The 26,886-nt window shown below is 35.7% G+C and overlaps 1 protein-coding gene across 1 annotated transcript; it reads left to right on the top strand.

Annotated features, from left to right (window-relative positions):
* LOC142341624 (F-box only protein 8-like) lies at positions 1-24,245 on the top strand. The gene is made up of 5 exons (XM_075392718.1): positions 1-658; positions 9,519-9,654; positions 16,730-16,848; positions 23,100-23,284; positions 23,657-24,245. Exons 1-5 carry the CDS (start codon positions 264-266, stop codon positions 23,950-23,952), a joined length of 1,131 nt encoding a protein of 376 aa, XP_075248833.1. The 5' UTR covers positions 1-263; the 3' UTR covers positions 23,953-24,245.
* The last annotated feature ends 2,641 nt before the right edge of the window (positions 24,246-26,886 follow it).

Consider the following 26,886-nt stretch of genomic DNA (forward strand, 5'->3'; position numbering starts at 1 on the left):
GATTGCCGTGACGCGTACAATTTTACGTCGCACTGAATGATGTATTATTGTATAAATTGTAGCATTTGATTGATCGGATAAAAACATTGTACGTTTTAACCTTCGTTCGCGCTACTTGTTTTAGATCAATCAATGTTATAGTTTGTAACTATTTCGGAACATTATGCTGGCGTAATGTTGACTATTCTACAAATTTCACGATAGATTGATATCAATTCGAACTGAGATAAGTTCTGCCTTTCAATTAAGAAAATTAAGAAATTATGGGGCAGTTGCTAGTTACCCAGCAATCGGCGACTTTCCCACGACTGGCTGAGTTTGAATCCAACCGATCGAAGAGTGCAAAACGACGTTCCAAAGGATCCCGAAGGTCAAATGACAGTGACAGTGAGAACCAAGAAGAATCAATACAACGCCGCAAAATCGCCAACGCCTTCATGAACAATGAAACGTCTCTGGAAGCAATTCGAAGATCAAATCTAGCCTATCTGTCCAGAGGTCTCTTCAGGTCTTCAAGATCATTCCCGGATTTGGCTAAGCTACCGGCAGCTATAAGTCTGACTATTTTGTCTCATTTGAATGAAACAGATTTGTGTTTAGCTGCATGTGTCAATGAAGAGTGGAGGCAGCTCGCAGATGATGATTTGTTATGGCTCTCGTGAGTAGAAACTGATTTTGTAAATTTCTATAAAAATTTCATAACTAATGATTTTGTATGGTTAGCTATTGTTGTTGGCTTTGTCTTGATTTTAATCTCCACCGCGTAGTTTGAATGCGTTATTCTCTCATTGACAATTTTTGCTTTATCTCACTGAATAGCGCCAAGTCGGCTGTGTCAGTTATAACAACGACCGGGTATCATAAGAAAATTGCAGGGGCACCGGTTTCATTGAGATACGCAAAAGGTTTGGCTGCAGCCAGTGCTTGTCACTTGGATAGTTTCGTAGCAATTAGAAAACATCACTTAATACTTTTTTGAAAGCAATGAAAATCTGTTCTTGAAAAGATAGGACGCTTTTTTTCTTGGAACTATTAAGCATATATTAGGAAACAGATGCAATTACTGTAGAAGAGATCTATTTGTCGCAAAAGATGCCGAAATTATTTTTTTGCTGACATTACAAGGGAAAATAAAGTCTCACAATTATTATTTCCTTTTTTATTTTCTACTGGGAGACAAAAAAGCTTTCATTCAAAGATCATGTTTGAACAGGTTTTCTCACCAAATATAATTACATCATCACTTCTCTTCTGCGTGGAAAAGTGCAGAAGAAACAAGCATTTGGAACTAAGTGATGCGTCGCCTACATATTCTTATTTTCTAATTCTCGGGAAATTGGTGCCCAAATCAGCTCAAATTAAATAATATTTTTATTTTCTGTATTATCCAATATTCTTAAATAAAATTATTTTCATTTTCTTCAATATCCTCCACGTATGTTCAATGCTGCGAAAGCTATTGAAAACATTGTTTTTTAAATGACTGTCGAACAAAGTTTGCAGTAATTAATTGAGTCATTTCGGTCTTTTTTATTTGCTCTCAAATGAATTTTGTAGCAATTATATTAGTCCTGTGGTTTTTATGCGACTATTTGCTTGACTGATTTTTGGCCTGACTCTTTTAAGTTTTCGTCCTGAAAAACAGGATAAACGGTTAAAACTCGGAGGGCATAAGTAGCTCAGCAGCTCTCTTTGAGCCTTACTACTCTCTAAGTCTGCGATAAGCCGAAACTGCTTGGAGGAAACAATTTAATGGCGTGAAGGGCGGTTCTTAATCTTAAAACCTCGATCCCCCTCAATCTATTCGCTACTCCTACAATTTTGGTCTGACTGATTTTCCTTTCGATCATTAACTTCACGAGCTTATGCGATTTTTCTCTGCACGGAGTGCACTATGCATGCTTACAGATGTATGCATCACTTTTAATTGTTTTAGGCGTGCCTTTTGAAAAAATTTTCCGTTGACTTCGCGAGCGCTTATGCAAAAAGAAAGTTAGGATCTATTTTGTTTCGCCCCCCCCCCCTCCCCCCAGTGTTTTTTATGACCCCCAGTTACAAATTACAAATGTTATATAGCACGTCACTATGTAAGAAAATAGCACGTGCGCCTGGGGGTCATAAAAAATTTTTGCTCACTAAGCGGGGGGGGGGACAGAATAGATCCGATCAGCTTTTGCTCGATCAGCTTTAGAATTTTTTTACAGCCTAATTTATTTTGCAATAGATATTAACAGGAAAAAAACGTGCGACGCTTTCAATGATTATCGCATGGATAGGTAGTGTGATGCAACACTACTCTGCTAAGTTTGTCAGTCGCATCAGTCACTGGAATCGACATGCACGCTAAGAATGGCCTCAGTTTTGTTTTGGAAACGGTATGTTTTTATGAGTATAGGTCAATAAAAGTCTTTTTTTCACAATGCTTAAGTATGCTCTACGACTCTCTCGGATGGGAAAATTTAGCTTACGCGTTTTGACAATTGTACTAAATGTTATACCGACCTTGATATTTTCGTAGGAATATTACGAGTTGAAAAATTTCAGTTCGGAACTGTTGAATAAAAGAGAATATCGGCTGATAATTTTCAACGGAGTTTCAATAAGTATGTATTGACACAATAATAAATCACTAATTTTGGCATGAAATTCTTAGAATTTATTAATCTGAAATTTAACCAAATAAAGGGTTTTTTACGTGAACGTATTGAATGACCTCCGGAAACGTACTTTAGAAAATTCATTTTCCCCACCCGATAAATTTGTTTTTATTTGCTCCTGAACGAAGTTCATAGCAAACATTGTAAACATGCTGGTCTTTTTTATACAAGTTTTTCACTTAACCGTGTTCGCGCTTTTCTTCTAGAACTTTCTTTGATTTCTCAAGGGACTTTTTCACGCTTTCGTTCTTCATTTTTGAGTGATCTCTATTGCTCTCGCTCCGAAGTAAAGCTTGCTGCTAAAATAAAGTCGGCTGCAGCATAGCGGCGTGGTCAACTTTTCCGACCCGCCTGTCAATCGAGAGCAATTCTTCCGACATTAGTCGATTTATGTTTAGTAAAACTAAAAATCGCAGTTTATATGCTGCTGAATTTTAGCCCATTTTTCACACAATTGTTAGAGTATTACTTGTTACAATAGCTTATTGTATACTTGACCTTTTTGTATACTTAATAGTGATTTAACGGTTCTCCTTACAATTTTGTATTTAATAGTATTTGTTTTGATAAGATTGGGTTCGGGCACGCACTTTTTTAAGCACTAAAACTTAATTCGATTAATTTACTGCGCATATTTTTTTAAATATGCCTCTCAAACTGAAATTTAAGTGGCTGTTCTCAAAGCACAGGAAGACAGCATTTCTTATAGTTAGGTAAACTTTTAACTGGTTTTGAAGTGAACTTCTAAGAGTTGCCTAAGAGATTATTGGGTATATGTTAGCATATGAATCATAGCGACCCGAGGGGGGCTAAGATTCCTGTGCTAACTTATTTAACTTATTTTTATACCCTTCTTTCTTTAGACTCAGAAGTGTACTGTTCCGTATTAGGTGTAAAAATGTTCACTGAAAAGAAATGTTTTTAAAGCTGATTTGAACTGATCAACTCCATTCTGTTCTCTGATCCTCTTGGGGAGTTTGTTCCACAAGACAGTACCTTGGTAATCAAAAGAATCTCGTCCAAGTTTTGAAGACTTTTGGGGTACAACCAATACCACTCCATTTCGGTAAGTTTTTGCACGTTTTTCAAACACGTCTAAATAGTCTGGAATCAGATCTTTGTGAAAAAGGCTTTTGTAGACAAACAGAAGTATTTTAAAACGAATTCTCATGTAAATCGGCAGCCGGTTAAAGTCATGAAGGTGAATTGATACAGAGCACCAAGGATGTAGCCGCCGGTAAACAAATCTACATGCCCGATTTTGGACCTTCTGGAGAATGGACAATTTTTTCATGCCAAGTCCGTTAAGGATCGAATTGCAGTAGTCTAGGCGACTCATGATTAAGCATCTAACCAGCACTATGAGTGTTTCGAAATCAACAAAATTTGGAAGAGACTGGAGTATTCGGAGATAGTAAAAGCAGTTTTTGGCAACAGTTTTTACTTGCTTATCCATGTCAAGGTATTTCAGGGAGTTAGATAGCTTTACTTCGACGTTTCCGACTTTTATGGAGCTGATACTTGGCGCATTCTTTACGCTTGAAATGAGAATGGCTTCTGTTTTACTTTCGTTAACTTGTAGGCCAGCATTCGCAAACCAGTATAAAACTTTCTGAATGGTAAGTTCAACGGAATTTGCATTGAAGGTGTGTTTTGAAGAGCATTCAAAGTAGAGGAGGGTATCATCAGCATATAGTTGATAATTTTCTTTAATTATCTTTGAGTAGGTCACCCAACTGTGTAAGATAGACGCCGAAGAGCATAGGCCCAAGAATGGAACCCCGAAGTTCACCAGAATCGAGAAGTGCTGGTTTTGAGACTGAATCGTTGACTAAAACAAGTTGATTTTCTTCCCAAGAGATAAGACTGAAGCCACTTTATGGCTGTATACCTTATGCCAAAACGATCTTCACAAATATGTAAGAGGTTCAGGTAACTTCGTGGTTCAGGGTATCAAAAGCCGCTTGCAAGTCAAGAGCCACTGTAAAAACAAACGAACGTTTATCAAGCATCTTTCCTTTCGTGTGTTCATGAAAGTATGCAATAAGGCAGTTTCTGTGGAGAAAGTTGCACGGTAGGCGGATTGCTGATCATCTAGGAGTTAGTTCACATTAAAATAGCTTATAAATTGCTCAAATGCAAGACGTTCACGGACTTTGGATAAAAAGATTAGGTTACTAATAGGTCTATAATTTGATAGAATTTCAGGATCAAGACTTTCATTTTTCATCTTGGGAAACACTATCGCAATCTTAAAATCATCCGGAAAACTCCTAGTTCAAATGACGTATTGAAAAGTAGGATTAATGAAGGCATAAAAGATGCTGAGAAATCTTTAAACATTGTAGATGGAATTACGTCACGGTAGCTAGTCGATGCTGATGTTTTCGCTAGGGTCCTCGTTGACAGCTTTGATATTTGTAAACCGAGGCGAGACCTTGTTGCAGTCTACATAACCAAAGGGTACGAAGGGGGTTAAACTTTAATTAAAATTTGAAATTAAGAGTAGTTTTGCAAATTATTAAACGAGAAATTTTAGTCAATTTGTAATTTTTCTTGTTTTTCCTGTTTCCTTACTGCGAGTGGGCCGCTAAGTTATGGCGGCAAAACTTAGCATTCCACTTTTGCACGTGCCTCCAAGTTCTAGCGACCGAAAAATTTGTACCCTGGGTTCTCTAATATTACTAAGGTGCGGCTTTATTAACAAATAGAGACTTGTTGGTGGACACTTGATTTGGTACGAATATTGCGAAGGAAAAAAAGCACCACAAGACTACAGCAGTGACTAGTGTTTCACAAAGATTTTTGGTTCTCAGAGTTGCAACCGGCCGCGCTCCTTTGTAGGAGACGAATAGTGAAGCCTCTCTGAAGTGTAGACACTAATACAGCCTGCAATTATGATGGGAAAAGGGTTAGCATTTTATTCAAGTGGTTCGGTTCTGTAGTCTTCTGAATGGGTTCAAGAGTGAACGACAGTATGTTCACTTCGTTAATTTAAGGATATTGGTTGGTCACGGAAACCTTTAGTTGAGAACCTGGTATAGTTCTTAACCGAAGAGTCAACAACTAGTGTTCTTTCTGTTGGATTTGTAGTGTGTTTTGACCAAAATAAGAAGGCGCAAGCTCATTTAGCAACTTTAGACCTGCTTTTTTCCTTGCTCTCAAACGGAGTTCGGAGCAATTATATTAGTCCTGTTGGTCTTTTTTTAATGCGATTTTTTGCTTGACCGATTTTTCGTCTGACCCATATGACTTTTCGTTCTCAAAAACGGGATAAACAGGTAGCGCCCAGCGGGCATTAAGTTCTCTTCGAGCTTTTACGCTCACACCCCCAGTTCAAGGACTTTGTTCTTGAACTGGGAGAATGATTAAAATCGAATAAGAACATAGTTGAGCGCACTTGGGTACTACAGATACAATAGTTATAGTTGAACTTTTGTTCTGATGTTTGCTTCTTGAGATTAATTTTGGCGAAGTCGGAAGGAAAATTTAGTTTGTTTGAGCTCCTCTGATTTTCTTTTTTATAACTGCGAATCTGTGAGCTGAGCGGAGCTATATTGCGGTGTCATTTGTTTTTTTTACGACTCGAAGAGGAGTATTGGTTTTCTTACCGGAAGTAGTATTCGGTCAGACTTTGTTTTGACCTTAAAGCGAAAGAGTAAAATTGTCGTATGAACCTTTTTTTTTGTCGTCTCACTCTCTTTTTCGTTTTGCATTTGTCCCCACAGCAAAGCTAGAGAAGTCAAATTTTCTGGATTACTTGTTCCTCTCACTAACGGTGTTTGCGCTCGTGGTGTCATTTTCACTTTCTTTAGCCAGCGCTTTTAAGCCATTTGCGTGATTAGATTTTAATCATACGTGGCTTACCTCACTCAATAAAATGACTTTTGCGCTTTAAAACTCAAATTTAATTTCCGGTAGGTCAAAAGAACTCGTATGTGCAGTAGAGTTTACTAATGAGAGGCTCCAGTAGAATGAATTTTTACAAGCTTTATAAATTATCCCTGAATGTTTTTTACCTAGATTTTTGAGAGATGTCGATTTTTTTAAATTTAGATCTGTATCTGTTTCTATCTCTATTATATGGCACGCAAGTCTATTCTTTCGCAGCTATTCCGGCAATCTGGTGGCTATGTTTTAGCCTTAAAACCTCCAATCCCTTCAATTTTTTCTGTTTAACCCCATAGTTCCTCTGTTAGCACACTGAATTTTTGATTATTACTTTCTCAAATGAATGTTGAACTCCTGGTCTTTAATTGAACTTGAACTTTTTTAAGCAGTGATTTTTTTTAATGCGATTTTTCACTCGACCGATTTTTCGTCTGACCCATTGACTTTTTGTCCTCAAAAACGGGATAAACAGGTAGCGCCCAGCGGGCCGTAAGTGCTTTTAGAGATTTTCAGCTCACAACACCCCCCTCCACATCAACCCCCCCCCCTTTACCCCGATTCCAGCCCATGCACATCAATGAGGCCTTAAGTGCCCCGTACCGCTAAAGACCCACCTCACCGTTCCCCCCCCCCACTGCTGCGACCATCAGCCTCACGGTTCAACCTCCCGCTGCGCTCACCTCACGCACTTAACCGTAGATAGCTACTGACAACGCCAACCGCTCGCCGGTCGTATGAAAGCAATTCGTCCGACCTTAGTCGGCTATGTTTCAAATATTTCGGCACACATAGGGATTGAACGAAGAGCTTAACCTTTAGCCTAGTTATGATCAGTAGGCCTTTGAAGTTACTACCCCTCTCAGAAGTTTCTCCCTTCAGAAAATATACTATGAAGACTTGTAGCATTGTGAATAGCATAGACCTTCATCCTAAATGTTCAAATTCTATGGACTACTTTTTTGATGCTAGTCTTACATGCTTGGAATAGATGTTAATTTTTCTACCACGTCTTAGGTGGACTTTGTTCTTGAACTGGGAGAATGATTAAAATCGAAAAAGAACATAGTTGAGAGCACTTGGGTACTACAGATACAATAGTTTTTGTTGAACTTTTGTTCTGATGTTTGCTTCTTGAGATTAATTTTGGCGAAGTCGGAAGGAAAATTGTTTGTTTGAGCTTCTTTGATTTTCTTTTATATAGCTGCGAAGCTGTAAGCTGAGGGCAGCTATATAGCGGTGTCATTTTTTTACAACTCGAAGAGGAGTATTGGTTTTCTTAATTTTTTTCACTGGAAGTAGTATTCGGTCAGACGTCGCCATGACCTAAAAGCGAAAGATTGCCGTGTGAACTTTTTTTGTTTCGTCGTCTCACGCTTTTTCGTTTTGCATTTGTTCCCACAACAAAGCTGAAAAAGTCACATCTTAATGACTTTTCCTCTCACTAACGGCGTTTGTGCTCGTGGCGTCATTTTCACTTTCTTTAACCAAAGCTTTTAAGTCGTTTGCGTGATTAGATTTTGATCATACGTGGCTTACATCACTCAATAAAATGACTTTTGCGCTTTAAAACTTAAGTTTAATTTCCGGTAGTTTAATTTCCGGTAGGTCAAAGGAACTTGTATGTGCAGTAAAGTTCACTAATAAGAGGTTTTTGTGGAATGAATTTTAGCAAGCTTTTCTAATTTATCCCTGAATGTTTTTACCTAGATTTTTCAGCGGTGTCGATTTTTTTTTTCAATTTTGATCTGTATCTGTTTTTATCTTCGCAGCTATTCCGACAATCTGACGACTATGTTTTTAACCTTTAAACCTCCAATCCCTTCAATTTTTTCTGTTTTAAGCCCATATTTCCTCTGTTAGCACACTCTGAAAATTTTATTATTACTTTTTCAGATGAATGTTGACCTCCTGGTCTTTAATTGAACTAGAACTTTTTCAAGCATTGATTTCTGTTTTTGAACATGGGAAAATAACTTTTTAATAGCACGCTTATTTTTGTTTTTTGGTAAGCATGTGTAATATAATTTCGTTTATTTTGCCTTTCCCATATTGACTGTGCACCATTGTTTCATTGCTTGGTTCATAACTCACAATTGCTGAACAGGAACTGCTCAATGTGAAATGTAAGGTTTCAGGGGTGTTTCAAATGGGTGACGTTTAAAATGGACGACACCGACATTTTGTGCCAAATGGACGACAAAAATAATTAATACATGCAAACTTGTCCTAGTTGACGGGCCATTTGTGAAAGATTGGGGCGCGCTCACACGTTCGTTTGTGATAGATTGATATCAAGTCCCACGAGCCGCTGAGGGCATGGCCAGATTTGGTAAAATAAATAATTTTTCCTTGCTCCTTGTTTAAATTAGTCATTATGGATACTTGTGACTACTTTATGGATAAATGGTCAAAATTTCAATGTTTAGCGAGGATTAACATTGATGTCGTCCAATTGAAATAAAATTCAGTATCGTCCATTTGAAACGTCATCCTGTTGATCGGCCCCCTAATGTTGCTGTTTTTTTAGATGTTAAGATCGTTGGTAGTCTTAAATCGCCCCCATATTAATTTGTGGTTACTTGGACCAGGTAATTATATTCGGCATTTTTTGTGCAGTGTTTTCGAGAAGTGCCAGTTTCTCTGTGCTCTGATATCGTATGAATTGGTTGATGACTCTTTGAGTCGTTTGCGTAACATGGTTCTTGTTTCTATGTTTGTTACATTCCCATCGAGGTCAATTGAGGTTATTTTCGACCATCCACCGACCGAATTGTTCTTTACATTATAATACATTAGTGGCTGAGTGCTACCCAGCCCCAGCTGAAACTTAGATTGACTCGTTTACTTGAATTCTAGCTTTTTTTCGGTTGATTTTTATCTGAATATGCGTTCAGAATACGCATTCAGATGGCGCAAAATTTTCCAAAGCTAATTTTTCTAACACGTTTATAATTTTGGTCTTTCTATTAGGTTGTGTAAGTCCAGTTGGGGGTACACGAGTGCCTATGGCCGACCTCTGCACAAATTTTCACCATTAAAGAACGTCTTTCTACTGCTGGACGAAGCAACACTCACATTCAACTCCCATGTAGATGGACCCCACATGGTTAGTGCAATCAAATCTCAACTTACAAGGAACATTACATTTCTACATTGAAACCACCCCCAAAAGAGGTTGCTACTGCGTTATAGTCTCGATCATTTTTATTGCAATTATTTGTATTCATTTGTAAACTGTTGGTTACTAAAGAACAAATAATTAATTCAAATAACAAAAAGGTATATCCATATGAAATATAAACCAGGAGGATTCATTTTTTCATCATTATTTGGCGCTCTTCTTTTTCCTACAATTCAAATAATTTCATTTACATTGGGGTGCCTTCTTTTAGGATCTGTTCACACGTGTTTGGGAATTTTTATTGTCAATGAGAAGTCAAGTTAGAGTAGTGATTAATAGCCGCCCTCATCCCAGCCGGCTAATAAATTTTTCCTAAATTTTTTACGACTCGTAGGAGTATTAGTGGAGCGTCTTTTTATCGTAATTTTTGGAGTGTATTTGAAACAGGAATTAAAAGTCAACGCAGCATGTGAAAACTAAATGTTTAGGTCAAGCGGCTGAACGAATTGAAGAGCAGAGACGAGATTGCTTCTCTGTTGATGTCGTTTTTAGAGCGAGAAAAGTGTGAACAAATTTTCGCTAAACTTGCGTATTTTTCAAAGCAGTTATTTTAATTTTAACTCCAAATTTTCAGTCACAGATGTTCGATTCAATTCTCTAATCTAGTAATAGTAAGTTTGGAAGCTCAATTAACCTTCTGAAGTAAATATTGCACATTTAGATTCAATTGTCAGCTATTTTTACCATAGATTTAAGGTTTTTTAGCATTTTTTAGTTCATCTAATTTATAGCAATTGGGAATTTATGTGGTCGAAATAAGTTGTTCTGGAAGTTTTGGTGGTCTTTCAATTAGATTGGTATTTGTTTCGTTGGTTTTTTGAAGAAAATTAAGTAAGTTTGAGCAAATATTTGCCTTTTTTAATTTTGCCTATTTCGTCCAATTTTGTTTCTTGCTTTGGTTTTTAATTGTATCAAATCAGGTTTTAATTAGGAGCTATTCTATAGGTTTTGCTACTATGTAATGACACTTGAAGGTAGTTTTCACAAGGTAGTTTACTTCACTTGAAGGTAGTTTTCACTGAAATTATTTATAAACATTATTTGCCTGTTTTTTGTTTGCTTTTAATTGTTGTTTTATATTTCTCTGGTGAATTTTAAGTGAGTTACTGATATAGCAGATGTAATAAAATTTTTCTCGAATTGTTGGAAATTTGCGCTTTAGCAGTTTTTAAGAGAATTCTAATGGGAAATTTTATAGAAAACGTTATTCGATTTTTTCCTTTGTCATCTACTTTCTTGATTTTCTCTTTTGGAACCCATTTTGTTAGATTGTTTGTCAATTGGTAATAATTTGTCTATTGCCAATAGGTCTTTTGCCAATAGTGTTTTGAATTGCAACTTGAAGTAAATTTATCAGATACTATATCGGTTTTTGTCAGTTTCGCCGTTTTGTTCTTAACGTTTAATATGTTTAGAATATTTATGGGTAATTATTTGTATTCATTTGTAAACTGTGGGTTACTAAAGAACAAGTAATTAATTCAAATAACAAAAAGGTATATCCATATGAAATATAAACCAGGAGGATTCATTTTTTCATCATTATTTGGCGCTCTTCTTTTTCCTACAATTCAAATAATTTCATTTACATTGGGGTGCCTTCTTTTAGGATCTGTTCACACGTGTTTGGGAATTTTTATTGTCAATGAGAAGTCAAGTTAGAGTAGTGATTAATAGCCGCCCTCATCCCAGCCGGCTAATAAATTTTTCCTAAATTTTTTACGACTCGTAGGAGTATTAGTGGAGCGTCTTTTTATCGTAATTTTTGGAGTGTATTTGAAACAGGAATTAAAAGTCAACGCAGCATGTGAAAACTAATTGTTTAGGTCAAGCGGCTGAACGAATTGAAGAGCAGAGACGAGATTGCTTCTCTGTTGATGTCGTTTTTAGAGCGAGAAAAATGTGAACACATTTTCGCTAAACTTGCGTATTTTTCAAAGCAGTTATTTTAATTTTAACTCCAAATTTTCAGTCACAGATGTTCGATTCAATTCTCTAATCTAGTAATAGTAAGTTTGGAAGCTCAATTAACCTTCTGAAGTAAATATTGCACATTTAGATTCAATTGTCAGCTATTTTTACCATAGATTTAAGGTTTTTTAGCATTTTTTAGTACAAGCTGTTTTAAAATGCCCACTACTTGAACTTTGTTCTTATTATTCTTAGTTACCATCCCTAATGCTTATATAATGCTTCTACATAGCCCCTGTGTCCCCTCATTAAGAAACAGGTGTATGTCTAACTACAGAATGACATCAAATAGTTAAAACTTTACGCTATTTTTGTACAGAAGTATTTTTTTGTCCTTTCAATCCCAATCTGGGTTATGTGAATCAATAATGGCTTTTTCTGGCACACTGCCGGGTAAGGGTAAGTTTTTAGTCACACTGGAGTTGTAAAAGGGGCGAAAAGCGAGTTGTTTTATGAGTTTTTCTAACTGCTTTTAGAATGAGAAAACAGTATCTGAACAAGTTTTCCGTTTCTGAAAAAACTTTTTTGCACGTTTGTTGTTGTTCTGTATCTGTAATGAGAAGTGTAATAGACTTCCTACTTAAAGAGAGTTAGAAATATTGAATATTTTAGTTATTAGCTAATGTTTTTTTGATCATTTGTTTTCAAAAAATACCAGTTATGGTTTTGACCGTGGTTGTTTATTTGTTTTTGCTCTGTCTTTTTTGGAAAGGTCTTATTGGCTTTTTATCGAAACTAAGATATATCTATTTAATGGTTCCATTTTTTCGTTTGTGGTTTCTGAATTTGATCACCTTAATTTTGACCAAGTTTTGTGATGCTGCGTTTAATTTTTTTTACGCGATGCCCTGATTGTGTTTTTCGAAAATGTTTTGTATGTTTTGTGATGGTTTTGTTGTCTACAGATTTAAAGTGTTAAGTGTATAAATAACTGTTCTGCCACTTTTCGAAGTCATAGTGAAATTTGATTTTCGCCAAGTATCTTATTTGTTGTCTTTTTATACTGTCTTTCATTTCTGTTCTAAAATATTTGTTTTTAACCACTCTATTCCATTGTGTAAAAGTTGAAGTATTGCGCGGTTATTGGTTTTGGAAAAACTAGTTTTATTTTAAAAATGTTCTATGTAGTATGTGCTATGATGACTTTGAAATGAAAGGCAGTTTTTTTTGGTTTTATTCTGTGTAGGCTTGTTTGATTATTGAGGGTTGTTTTTATAATGAGGCTGAATTTTAGTTTTGAGTTTGCTCGATTTTTTGGACTGCAATTCAGGACTTGCTGTTTTTTTTAATATTACATCTCACATATTTTTCGTGACATTGATCTTTTAGAACATAATAGACATGTTAGCCCAGTGCGCACTAATTTTATTCGATTTCCTCCGCTTGCTTCAGTGGTTTTTAAGTGCTTAATGTGCTGAAGTTGCTGGGAAGGAATGCAGAAAAAGGTTAAAGGCTTTAAGAGATTTTAATCTCATTTAGTTATTTCTTTTGTCTTTTTAAAGTTTTTGTAAAATGGAACCTAGGTTAACGTGAGTCATGTTTCATAGAGTAGAGGTCTTTTGTAAGCTATCTTTTCTACTTAATGACTTTTTGTTGAGGTAAATTTATTATTATTGCCAACGTAAACGCCAATTTTAGGCGAATTTTTAGGCCAATTTTAGGCGGATGCTTTCTTAAAATTTTGCCATGGAATCTAAATTAACGTGCGAGGATTTTTGCAGCTATAGTATCTTTTCAGGTATGTTTTTAGTGAAATTATTTGCAATGCCAATGTCAACACAATAGTAGTGAAGTTTTTGGATGCTTTTTGAAAACTTTGCCCCTTTTTCGTTTATGGGCCAATAAAGCTTTTTCAAAGCTCGAGTTTAATAGGCAGCCTATCAGCTTCTGCCATCTTTAGTTGATTTTAGTAGCACCAATTTGATTTTGAGTACATTAGATTCACTAGTGTTATCTACTTTTTTAATTAATTTTTCAAATTCGTAACCGTTTTGCCTGTTTGTCGTTTTTGCCATTTGTATTTTATATGTCAAACCAGATTTCTGTCAGTCAATTTTGGCAGAATAGAATTGTTTTTATAAACACGTTTGAAGATTTAAGACAGTTTTTCAATGAATTTTGGTAGAATAGAATTGTTTTTGAATACAAGTTTGAATATTTTAGACATTTTTTTATTGAATATTATTTTCAAGTTAACTGAATTTTTGGTGTCATTTTCAAATTTTTGAGCTGTTGTAGTAAATAAAGTTTCTTCGAGATAAGTGCTTATTCATGAAGAGATTTTACTACTATTTCACTACTAGTTTTGGTTTCAAATATATGTAAACCAGAAAGGCCTAGTGAATCTATCAGCATTTTTGCTGTGTTTTTTAATAGCCGCACAGCGATAGCTGAGGCTATTATTGGCCTTCTCTTGGTTTTTTTTTTATTTCGTCGTCATGATTTTTGTTACGACCATATGACGTCACAGCCATTTTTTGTTCATTCGTTCATGCAATTTCAACTGAATTGCATGTGTGACGTCATTTTTCGCTCTTAGTGGAGCGAGTTTTTTTGTTCATGCGCGTGATTAAATTTTTGGTCACACTTGACTTACCTCACTCTCAAAAATGACTTCCTCACTTTGAAATTGACTTTTATTTACTTTAATTCAAAGAGATAAGGTCAAATGGGTGTGTATCACTCTAAATGAAGGTTATTTGAGATCAGCTAATAGAGGCAGCAATAACTTATACAGATTTTTAATCAAAATATAACAGATCAGCCTTCAATGAAAAGACGAATTTTTTTGGTCTGTCTTTTTTACTGTTTTTTTTAGACTGCCGATCTACGAATCTATTGCGGCTATTTTCTGGCAATCTGCCAGCTATGTTTAATTAAATATTGTTTATTGCCCCCCCCTCTAATACGTCAATATTGCCAAGCGAAGTCTTTGTAGATAACAAGTTTTTCGCTCTCTTTTAATTGTTTTTGATTGAAAGCTTCAACAGGCTTATTTCCATTTCTTTTTTTGGTTTTAAGATTGCAGAAACTGTTTGCTGCTCGGCTCGTTGATTTCAGCTTGTCTGGTGGTCATGTAGAAGAGTTTATAGTTCTAATTTTTCATTCAATTGTTTGAATCGTATTTTAGACTTGTTCTGGTTTGTTTTCAGCTAGTTCAACATGTTTTTTTTTTATTTTTTGTTAATGAGAATTTTTGTTAATGAGAAGTCATGTTATATTAGTGATTTTAGTCAGACTGGAGTAGTAAGGGGAGCGAAAAACTCTTCGTTATAAAGAATCTCTTTCACTCTCTCCTGAGGCTGAATTATTTCTAGTTGAAGTTCCATATATAGGAGTTCTTACTTGGACTTTATTTTTTCAACGTTCTGCAGTTTTTAGTTCTGACTACCTGTTGTTCCTACTTCAAGCTTGTTGCTTAATTTGAAAAATGACAGGTGTCATAGACTTTCTCGTTGAAACAAAACTCACGATTTCTTGTGGTTTCTGTTGGCAGCTAATTGTTTTACTTGTTTTGGAGATCAAAATTTGTTTTGAAAAAAAATAAAAAAAATACATCTGTTTGAGTTTTGGCCGTGCATGTTAATCTATTTGATTTTCAGTCTTTTGTTTTAACTTTTACCTGGTCTCATTGGCTTTTTCGATTGAGGCAAGATTGAATCTAATGAATTGGTCCAGTTCAAAGGTAACGCTTTGGACTTTGAAAGCATTAGTTTAAAAAAAACTTAAAATTTTGAGTTTTGTTGACGTCATTTTGTTTTGTTTGCTAATGCCTTGTTGTGTTTATAAACGTTTGATTATAATAAAGTGATTATAATAAAAAATTTAGTCTAAAAATAAATATTGTTTTAGTTACGTGCTTTAATGAATTTGATGCCACTTAATTTCAAGACTTTAATAAAGTTCGAATCAAGTTCTTAGTTGGTGCCCCTTTACTTCGCCTCGGATTTTTTTCGCAAATAAAATTGGTATTTTTTTAATCTACGGATAGTTTTTGTAAATGTTTTTAATTGCTCTCAAACGAAGTTTGTAGCAATTATATTAGTCCTGTCGGTCTTTTTTATGCGATTTTTCGCTTGACCAATTTTTCGTCTGACGCTTTTGACTTTTCGTCCTCAAAAACGGGATAAACAGGTAGCGCCCAGCGGGCATTATGTGCTCTTAGAGCTTTTCATGTCTGTTTCAGCTCAAACTGTCGTGGAGACTTATACTTATACTTATGGTGTGAGGGGCGGTTCTTAGAGGTTGACACCCCCCCCCCTTTGTCGACCCCCCCCCCCCCCCACTATTGACTCCACCCCCCCCACCGCGCTTTTGCCCCCCCCCACCCAGTGCTGCCCCCATCAGCCCCCGGTCCCCCCCCCCCCCCCCCCCCCCCCGTGGCTAGCTACTGACCAAGCCATTTTTCGCTTGACCGATTTTTCGTCTGACGCTTTTGACTTTTTGTCCCCAAAAACGGGATAAACAGGTAGCTCCGACCCCCACCCCCACTATTGCCTCCCCCCAACCGCGCTGTTGCCCCCCCTCCCAACCAGTGTTGCCCCCATCAGCCCCCGGTGCACCCCCCCCCCCCCCCCCCCGTGGCTAGCTACTGACCAAGCCAACCGCTCGCCGGTCGTTTGAGAGCAATTCGCCCGACGTTAGTCGGTTATGTTTACATTTCTTGTTAATTGTTTTGATTGACTTAAACAACACTTCGTTTGCAAAACTTTTCTGCGAAATGGGAAGAATTCTATAATTGTTTTTGTTGTTTCATTATGCTCTCTTGACTTAAAAGTTTTTGTTCTCTCGAGGCTGACAGTCAGGTCAGGTTAGCTTGTTTACTTGAGACTGTAATTCAGGGCAAACTGTTAAACTGGAGTAACATGTCTTGACAGTTAGAAGAAAAATTGACGGCTTCGTCATTTTTTCTAGTTTTCTGTAACTGATTCAATCCCAATGGTGGTCAGTGGGGTCAACGTTGGTAGTGGTGGCTATTGTTATTTTTGTTTACTATTCGTTGGGATATGGATGTTCGTGTGTGTTGCAGGGAATTGAGCAATTGATAGAGGGTGAGCTGTTGGAGAGGAGTGCGATTGAGATTGCCAAGTTCATCAATTCCACAGACAAGCTACGCTCCAAACGAGTCAGACAGTACCTCGAGTCAAGGTACCCTCCTTCTCTGCTACTCCATGTCATATTATTAATTGCTCTTAATCAAAGTTCGTGGCAATTATTTGGGGGTCCGATGGTCTTATTGTGACTCGAAGAGGAGTATTGTTAATTGCCTCTCAAACGAAGTTTGTAGCAATTATATTAGTCCTGTCCTCTTTTTATTATGCGCTTGACTGATTTTTTGTCTGACGCTTTTGAATTTTCGTCCTCAAAAACGGGATAAACTGTTAGCGCCCAGCGGGCATTAAGTGCTCTTAGAGCCTTTCAGCTCTGTTTCAGCTCAAACTGTTTTGGAGACATACTTATGGTGTGAAGGGCGGTTCTTAGAGGTTTAAGACACCCCCCACTGTTGACCTCTCCCCCCACTATTTTTCCCCACCCCACTGTTGCCCACCCCTCCCTCCCCATCAGCCCCCCGCCCGGTGAACCCCCCTCCCCCTTCCCTGTGGCTACGTTCGAACAACTGATCGCTAAAAACACGCAATTTTATACTAATTTTTACAATTTTTTTCAAGCTTTAAAATTTTTGTCATTTTTGAGTTCTTTCAGCCCTAGGTATCAAGGAACCTCCTCTAACGTTTTATAAAATGTTACTGCATAGTTTTTAGTGGTAGTGGAATGGTTTCAACATTTTAACATCACGAGTTTTAGCATTTTGACAAAACGTGCAAATGTTTTCGTTTTTTTGACCTTTATTGTTTATTAATCACGTCTTCCCAGACGCAGGGGCCAGAAAACGTCCTTGAGGATTTGACAATAGATTACTGAAAAAATTGATATCCCATGGAATAGCTTTCAATTTTTTAATATGACAAATTTTAGCGATTTTTTTGATAAAACTTGCATTTTTTTGCAAATTTTTGTCGGTTTATAGGTTTCTCTAGCCTCAAGAGTTTTTTGAATTTTTATTTTTTTTGGTTTCTCCAACCTCAAGAGCCACATAACCTCCTCTTTGGTTTGATGCGTAGCTTCTAGATGTAATGGAATGTTTCTTAAGATTTTTATATCAATTTTTAAAGATATTTGCAATATTTTCAAGTTTTTTGAATCTTTTTGAATTTTATCATTTTTCCGCCACCAGGGTCCTAGGGATCTCCTCTAATTTATTCAAGTTTTTTGAAAATTTTTGTCGGTTTTTAGGTTTGTCCAGCCTCAAGAGACGAGGAACCTCTTCTATGGTTTGACAATAGGTTACTGTATAGTTTCTGATTGTAATGGAATGTTCTTCAAGATTTTCAACAGCACGAATTTTAGATTTTTTTTCAATTTTTTTTGACATTTATTGTCCTTTATTCTGGTTTTTTAGACTTACAAATAATTTCCGTTAGATTTCGTAACTAAGTTACTGGAAAATGTTTTTTGGCCATGGAATAGTTTCCAACTTTTAATATCACAAATTTTAGCAGTTTTTTATGCAACTTGCAATTTTTTTGAAATTTTGTTCATTTTAGGTTTCTCAAAACTCAAGAGCCACATAACCTCTTCTAGGGTTTGATAATAGATGAATGAAAACTTCTAGATGTAATATAATGTTGTTCAAGATTTTAATAACAGAAATTTTTAAAAAATACTTGTAATTTTTTCAAGTTTTTTAATCTTTTTGAATTTTATCATTTTTCCGGCACCAGGGTCCTAGGGACCTCCTCCATGAATTGATGATAAGCTGTCGCATAGTTTCTAGAGCTAATGGAAGGGTTATTAGTTTTTTAATGAATCCAGCTCTAGCAATTTTTTAATTTTTTTTTGATGAAATTTCTGGCAGTTTTTTTGATGAAATTATTTCCATGTTCCAAGTTTATGGATCTTTATTAGCCAGTGAAACTATTTAAAGCTTGAAATAGGGATACCGGATAGTCTCTTGAGACAATGAAGAGGTTTTGAATATTTTAATATGCTGAATTTTTGCAAGATTTTGTTAAAAATTGCAATTGTTTTCAATTTTTTTTTCTTTTCTGAATTTAACAATCATTACTGGCCAAGGAAGCTTTTCAAATTTTGCAGATGGGTTAATTGACATAACTCCAGAGACAAAAATAGTTTTGAACTTTTTCATTGCGAAATCTAGAAGCTTTTCTTTTAAAATTTGCAATTTTTCGTAAATTTTTAAAGTATCAGTTTTTTTATCTATTTACTAACAAGGCTAGAAAACTAAAAGTGCAGAGTTGAATCAAGCTAAAGCTAGCATCACTAAACCCTGGCTGGCGACTGAAGAAGCCAACCGGTCGCCGGTCGTTTGAGAGCAATTCGCCCGACGTTAGTCGGTTGTGTTTTTCCTATTTATTATCACAACTCGAAGGAGCAATGGTTCTCTACAGGATTTTTTGACCCAAAAAAGAATATTGGTTTTCTACAGGTTTTTCAAAAGATTTTGGATTGTATTGGTGCTCTCTATAAGCTCTGTTCATAAATTTTGAAGTCAATTAGTAAATTATGGGGTTTTCAAGGTGTAAAATTTTTTTTAACTTTTGAAATTATTTTCAGATTTTAGTGGCTTTCGATTTTCAAATAGTTCGAGTGGCAATTTGACTGCTGTTTTTTACGATTTGATTTTTAATTAGTGTTGTTCAAGTTGATACATGATTTTTAATTAGTGTTGTTCAAGTTGATACATGTGTTCTAATGGCACGTATTGCATGAATCTTTCATTGGCCAGCTGATGACTTTGACGCTATTTTGAATACTCGATCTGGTTAAAAGTTTTCAAACGTTAACTGTTCTTAAAGTTCTGTTGTCACTAATTTTCTTCTTGCCTGCATTTCTTGTTCTTTGTCCAGGCTTGGTTTTGATAAAATTTGGTTTCTGCTTTCTAAAAATTGTCAATTTGAACATTTTGAGCATACATGTTTTGGTTTTGATGAGTTTGATACCAATAGCTTTATTAAAAGTGAATGCTTTTGCTTTTTATCTTCCTTTCTTAAAAAGTTTTTGGTTATATGTAGGGCCATATGTGTCGTTGAATTTCAAAGGCTCTTACTGTAATCAACTTAGGTGGCCAGGTGTTCAGTTTTTGAAGTTTTTGGACTGCACTTTGGGACGTGGCGATCGAAACTGGAAGTTTATTGTGTTCAGGGCAATTTTGTTAGGTTTTGATACCCTACCGCCTCCCTACCAAATTCAAAACATAAGGTAGCCTCAATCAAAGCCTGCGCCTCACCGAACGTTTGATGCTTCCCTGTTGTTATCTGTGAACCATACAAAGTCTCTGCTGTGATGACAATGTCATAGTCAAGTTTCTCTTGTCCGGAATAACGACTGAGACTTTGACCATACAAGGAAGCTCGGTAATGTGCGTTCGCACATAAAGTTCCGACCCTTTTGGCATAAATGTCTACCAAATGAACAACCGATAGTATTTCAAGTATTTTTCAATTAATTTTCAAAAAAATGTATGAACAAAACGATTGCCTCCAACGCAAATAACTCAGTGGAGTAAAAAAAGGTCGCATAAGATTGATGAGATTAGCCATTTTTAAGAAAGCAAGTAAAGACGAACAACAAAATCAAACAAAAACAACAAACATTAATTACATCCAAAATTTATGTCCGATTTAAAAAATATATTGACAAGGTCAAAATGGCGTCAGATAAAACTGAAACTTAAGATATTAAGTCTTGGTAACAATAAGACAAAAAGAACAGAAAACAGCAAAACTAAAAAAAAATGCGCTTATTTTTTTTAAAAACAGTTAATTTCAAAGTGATAAAAACCATTAGATAGCAATTGAAAACAACTAATATGTTTATGGTAACATGCGCTTCTATAGGAGGGCATTAAGGCTTGTCATCATTTATTTTTTATTAGGTTACAAAAAGAACAACAATAGAGAAAACAAACAAAAATTCAATAAAAATTTGCGAGAAAAGGTTTCCAAAGCGTAAAGCCATATTTTGGCCCTCAAAATATGTTCAATTGAGCCTTCGTCGAACGCTGAAAATGTGGATGTGGTATGCGAACTCTCATTATTGAGAATATGTAACAAGTAGACAAAAAAAAGAGAAAAAAGGGGCAAAATTAATTAATACTTTTGTGTTTTTCGAAAACAATTATTTCAAAGTCATCAAAGCCATTAGATATCAATTTTAAACATCCAACATTTTTATGATTACATACGTTTCTATAGGAGGGCATAAAGAGTTGTCGTTATTTAATTATGTAAGCGGTTACAAAAAGAACAACAAATAGAGACAACAAACAAAAATTCCAACAAAAATTCCGAGAAAACGCTTCGGAAGCTGTAAGACCATATTTTACCCCTTCACAATATGTTCGGTTGAGCTTTTCTTGAACCCCAATAAGAAAGAATAATGATGAGAATAATGAAAATAGGTAACAAGTGGACAAAAAAGTGAGCATAAAGAGGCAAAAATAAGTAAAGGTTTTGTTTTTTTTTTCAAAAATATTTTTCAAAGCCATGAAAACCATTAGCTAGAAAACGAAATAATTAAATAAGTTTCTTTTTTGTCCAAAGGAAGCCCTTGACACTTGTTATTTTTCTGAATCTGTCTTGCGTCTACAAAAAACACCAAATATAGACAAAAATCAAAAATTACATGACTCTTTTTTGCGAAAAACCCGTGTTGTAGCCAAGAAATTCATAACGAATTCTTTTAAAATAATGGATTTTGTACACTGTAACCTTCCCCTTAAAACAAGAATGTCGTATTAGACCAGTAATTAACAAGACTAGGTAAAAAAGATTAAAAAGATAAAAAAAAAGCGAAGTTAAATTGTTTTTTTTTTATTTTTGAAAACAATTCTTTTAAGTCATGAAGCCATCAGCTATCTACTCAATTCAGAATATTGGCTCATTTGTCTCCATAGAAAGCCAATGAAACCTGTAAAATCGAGGAAAATTCATATGAATAAAATGACAATTTAAAAACGACAGTTAAAGACATGGAAAAAATTCCTCGAGGAACGGGTGTCGCAGCCATGAAAACCATACTCTATGCCTTTAAATCCATCTCTATGTTCAATTGTGCCTTATTTTGAACGCCAATAATCTAAATTGTTCACTGTCAGAAATGTGATAATGTGACAAAACGAGAAATAAAAACTGAAAAATGAGCCAATGCCTAAAATCGAAAAATATTGTGAAATCTAGCAAAACCAGAAAACCAGAACTTAACCTGTAATACACGCAAAAAAATAAAAGTTAATTCATTGAAAAAGGGAAAGAAAAAACATTCTTTCTTTGCTGACACTAAGCTACAAGTTGACCAAATTCAGAGAAAGTTTGTGGCAAATTTCAACAAGCCGTTGTTTATTTAAAAAACAAACATTTTTAAAAGTCAAAACAACCACAATCTTTTGAGTAAAGAAACAAAATACAATAATTTGGAACTGCTTAGGTAGCCAATTGAACCTATCAACAGTGAGCTTTGGTTTGAATCGTTCCATTCTTTAATTAACCTTAAAAAAAATCAAATTTGTTTAAAAAATACCCGACTGATTACAACCCGAATTGTTTTTGGAATGTGACAGTCCAAGAATTAACCAACACTAGTCTTGCTATTGCTGTTCGTCCATTAGGAACACTCAATTGTTTCGAGTGGATTAGATATTGATAATTTGTTATTTAAAAGATCAAAAATAAATGATGCGTTTTTGATATGCGTTTTTGATAATCATAGAGTAAAGTTGGCAAAAAACGGCAAAACTTTAATTCCAGACTACTCTCAATGGAAGTCGAAGTAGAACTGGCTCTTTTTCTAGTTTACAAAGGTTGTGTTAGATGTTTTTGGGTGTGTACCTCCAGAAATTTTAATCAAATTGGACTGAAGTAGCTTACTTTGGGCAATTTTTTGTTGAAAAATAACGAATTTCGAAACAATTAGCCAAAAATTTTAAATAAGTAATCAACAAAATTTTATTGTCTCTAAAAATAAATCAACAGTACTATTGTTAACAATTTTTGCATGTTTTACCAATATTGACGAAATTTTAAGTAAAAATTCCGGAAAATGTGAATAAAAATCGGTCTAATATTCACAAATCGGTCTAATCTCACAAAAATTTAAACAACGATAACTAGCGTTAGAAAACAAAATTAAAAAAATCTTTCTAATGATACTACTCACAACTCTCTACGATTAATGTAGCGATCGGTCAAAATTGTCTGAACAAAAAAATACCCGTTTGATTATATAGTTCCTCTCCCCTAAAGAGGGGTCGGAACAATTAGGAAACTTTTGCTACGTATTGTAATTGTTGGCTTTTTATTGATGTTGTGATTGTGTTACAGACCAGATGTGCTGGGTTGCCTTATTTCCTTCCAGCACTTTCGAAACTCTTTCCTTCCCAATGCACTGCGGAACCTGTTCAAAAAGATAGAGGCACCCACGATCAGAGGAGACTTCCTGGAGACACTTCTAGACTGTTTTGCCAACCGGTTCTGTGAATGCAACCCAGAGGACCAGCTCTCTTCCGGTAATTACTATTCAAAAATACAAATGGTGAAAACTTGAATATTTAAAGTACCGTACAATTAGGTCAGTCAATTAGTACATTTTATTACGCTAATCAAAACTTGAACGAAATCTCAGTGAAGCTGTGGATTCATAATGCGGTTGATAAGCGATCCCGCATTTGCTTTAATATCTGAAAGTTTTATGGGTATTGCTACTTGTATAATAGATACCTCTTCTGATATCAAAACTTTTTCATCGATATTGCTGTTTTTGGTCAATTTTTTCGCGATGAAATTTGGAGGTAAATCTTCTACCGTTTTGCTCGTGAAACGAGATTTCCCACTGAATTTAATTCCATGAATCCTCTTAAGTATTTATTCTATTGTTACAGATGACGTTTATGTGCTCTGTTTCTCTCTGATACTCCTTTCTGTCGATATGCACAGTCCACACGTCAAGACCAAGATGTCGAAGCGAGAGTTCATCCGGAATGTGAGAGGGGCTATGACGTCACAGGAGGGCAGGAGTGGACACTACGACGAGATGGTGGGACACATGTACGATAACATCTACCTGATTGGACACATTGCTGCTTACTCGACCTCCTCCGAGGACAATTACAACATTAATAATCATAACCAGCCTCGTAATAACAACAACAACCAAAATCATCCTCATCCTAGATGATTGTCCGTGTTCAGGGTGCTTAGGTTCTCTCAAAACTCGCCTAAACTTTTATGTCTGTAATCTGAGATTCGGGGAAGAATTTCAACCCTTTTGAAGGGATAGCTCTATACGTAACGGAATTAGGAATCTGTTCGTGGATCGCTGAATTGTTTCAACTGTACCTTCGAATGCCGAATTCGGATAATCTTGAGCCTTTCCTGAGCATTAGTTAGAGTTTAATTTGTGTACATAAAATCTTATGAAATATAAATAAATGGAAAATAATTAATTCATTAATTTAATTTAGTCAGCTCTTCCCGTTTTTGAGCTTAAAGAGCAAGAGCAGTCGTTTGAAATGAGAAAAGAATTCAACTCTCCCCTACCCACTACGGTAAACAAACAATGTACCCGAAGCCAAATAATTTGGTATAATAACCAAGCCTTCATTGAAAAAAAAACTTGATGGTCGCTCTCTTGGGAGTCGCTGTTAATTTTTGGGAGTTATTAATGACTGCTTTTAAGTCAAATTTATAGCAACTATCTGGGTTCTGTAGGCCTTTTGCCTCACTTGTTTGACGTGCTCCGCAAATTTTTGCGTCACTGTGTTTTTTCGAGTGTCTTATCACGCTTGACTTCTTGATTTTTGCCTAGTATAAATAACTCTGATTCACAATTTTAAGTAGCTGAACTTCAGTGCCCGAAGACTTATCAAAGTTGGTTTCATCTTTTCACTTCAAATTTTACTATGGCTTACATATACCCTAACAACGTCATTTAAGGGACCTTTGCAAACCTATCGACCCCCTGTTGCTTGCCCCCACCCTGCAAAAGGAGTCAGTTTAAAAGACTGGTCAGTTTTTCTTTTGAGCGGTTTTCAATTTCTAATCATTCATGCATTCAGAATCTGGAGAGAAATGCTCTATGATTGGCAGCTGTTAACATTCAACAAAAGTGAGCTAAATGTAGTCTGAAAACTCGGACTGTTCCAACAAATTAATTCGGATTGCATTACGGTAATTGTTCTGTTGTTTCACGCCATTCTAAACCTCAAAATTCTAAGCATTTTCATTTTGATTGATGAATGAGAAACATGCCATAATCTTGGCATTCAATGTTGCTGGCAAATTTTTACCGTTACCAAATTGGTGGCAAGATTTTGGATGCAAATTAAATTCCTTAGCTCCTTTATGAGTCTTTAATAGCCGCAGAGAGATAGCTGGGGCTATTATTGTCCTCTTGTTTTTTAACAATCCAAAGTATTTTGATTGTATTGGTGTGCTGTCGTTTGACGACTCGAAGAGGAGTAATGGTGATTAACTGCTCTCAAACGAAGTTTGTAGCAATTATATTAGTCCTGTCGGTCTTTTTTATGCAATTTTTCGCTTGACCGACTTTTCGTCTCACGTTTTTGACTTTTCGTCCTCAAAAACCGGATAAACAGGTAACGCCCAGCGGGCATTAAGTGCTCTTAGAGCCCTTCCGCTGTTTCAGCTCACTGTTCTGGAGACTTATACTTATCGTGTGAAGGACGTTTCTTTGAAGACACCCCCACTATTGCCCCCACCCTCCCCCACCGCGCTGTTGCCCACCCCTCCCCATCAGCCCCCCGGTGCACCCCCCTTTCACAATTTTTAAGCTTCTTGAAAATTTTTGTTGTTTTTTGAGTTTTTTCAGCCATTGGTGTCAAGGAATCTCCTCTAGGGTTTTATAAAAGCTTACTGCATAGTTTCTAGTGGTAGTGGATTGGTTGAAACTTTTTAACATCACGAATTTTAGCATTTTTTTTACAAAACGTGCAAATTTTTTCAATTTTTTATGATTTGTTTTTCATTATCCACGTCTTTCCAGACTCAGGTGCCAGAAAAAGTCTATTAGGATTTGATAATAAATACTCAAAAAAATTTTATTTGCCATGGAATATCTTTTTGAATTTTTTTGAATGTTTATCATTTTCTGCGGCACCAAGGTCCTGGAGACCTCCTCCATGGTTTGATTATAAACTGCTGCATAGTTTCTAGAGTTTATGAAATGGTTATCAATATTTTAATAACTCCCGCTAGCAATTTTTTGATAAAGTTTTTTTTCAAATTTTGCGGGAAGTTTTTGTTCCAAGTTAATGGATCTTTATGAGCCAGTGAAACTATTTAAAGCTTGAAATAAGGATACTGGATAGTCTCTTGAGACAATGAACTGATTCTGAAGATTTAAATATCTTGAATTTTGGCAAGATTTTGTTAAAAATTGCATTTTTTGAATATTTGTCTTTTTCTGAGTTTAACTATCATTACTGGCCCACGAAGCTTTTCAAGTCTTTCAGATCGTTTACTTGACATAAATCCAGCGACAAAAAATAGTTATTAACTTTTTCGCTGCGAAATCTGGAAGCTTTTTTAAATGTTGCAATATTTTGCAAATTTTTAAACTATCAGTTTTTATTTACTAACAAGGCTAGAAAACTAAAAGATGCAAAGTCAAATCAAGCTATAGCTAGCCTCATTAAACCGTGGCTGAATACTGACGAAGCCAACCGCTCGCCAGTCGTTTCAGAGCCCTTTGCCCGACGTTAGTTGGTTATGTTCTATTTTTTTAGAGAAAATCGTTTACTTTATATTAGTGTGCAAGTCATGCCGCACGTGAGAAAAAGTTTTTAGGTCAATCTGCTGGAAAAAGTCAAAAGCAGAGAGAGAATCTAGAGTGGTTTTTGTTCATTCATTTTTCTGAGAGATGAAGAAGACTTTTTTGAAGCGGTTTTGTGTAATGTTCTGTGACTGGAGTTGCCTAGTGCACTGATCGAGCAGAAAAATTTAATAAAGGCTTCCCGGAGTAATACTCTAAGAGATAGCACTTGAACGTTTGCGGAGTATTGTAACTATTTCCGTTTTCCATTTCCACGGTTTTCTCTGTATGTAGCGTTCGTTACTCTTGTTTTTTTATATCAAAGTTCGGTCGGTTATT

The sequence above is a fragment of the Convolutriloba macropyga genome, chromosome 6 (assembly GCF_964194025.1).
Source record: "Convolutriloba macropyga chromosome 6, txConMacr16.3, whole genome shotgun sequence".
Lineage (NCBI taxonomy): Eukaryota > Metazoa > Xenacoelomorpha > Acoela > Convolutidae > Convolutriloba > Convolutriloba macropyga.

What these genes read in the sequence shown, in the direction of transcription:
- LOC142341624 (XM_075392718.1), top strand. Translation starts at nt 264, where the DNA reads ATGGGGCAGTTGCTAGTTACCCAGCAATCGGCGACTTTCCCACGACTG. An exon ending in AGACAGTACCTCGAGTCAAG is followed by an intron (nt 16,849 to 23,099) that starts GTACCCTCCTTC and finishes ATTGTGTTACAG; the next exon opens with ACCAGATGTGCTGGGTTGCC. An exon ending in AGAGGACCAGCTCTCTTCCG is followed by an intron (nt 23,285 to 23,656) that starts GTAATTACTATT and finishes CTATTGTTACAG; the next exon opens with ATGACGTTTATGTGCTCTGT.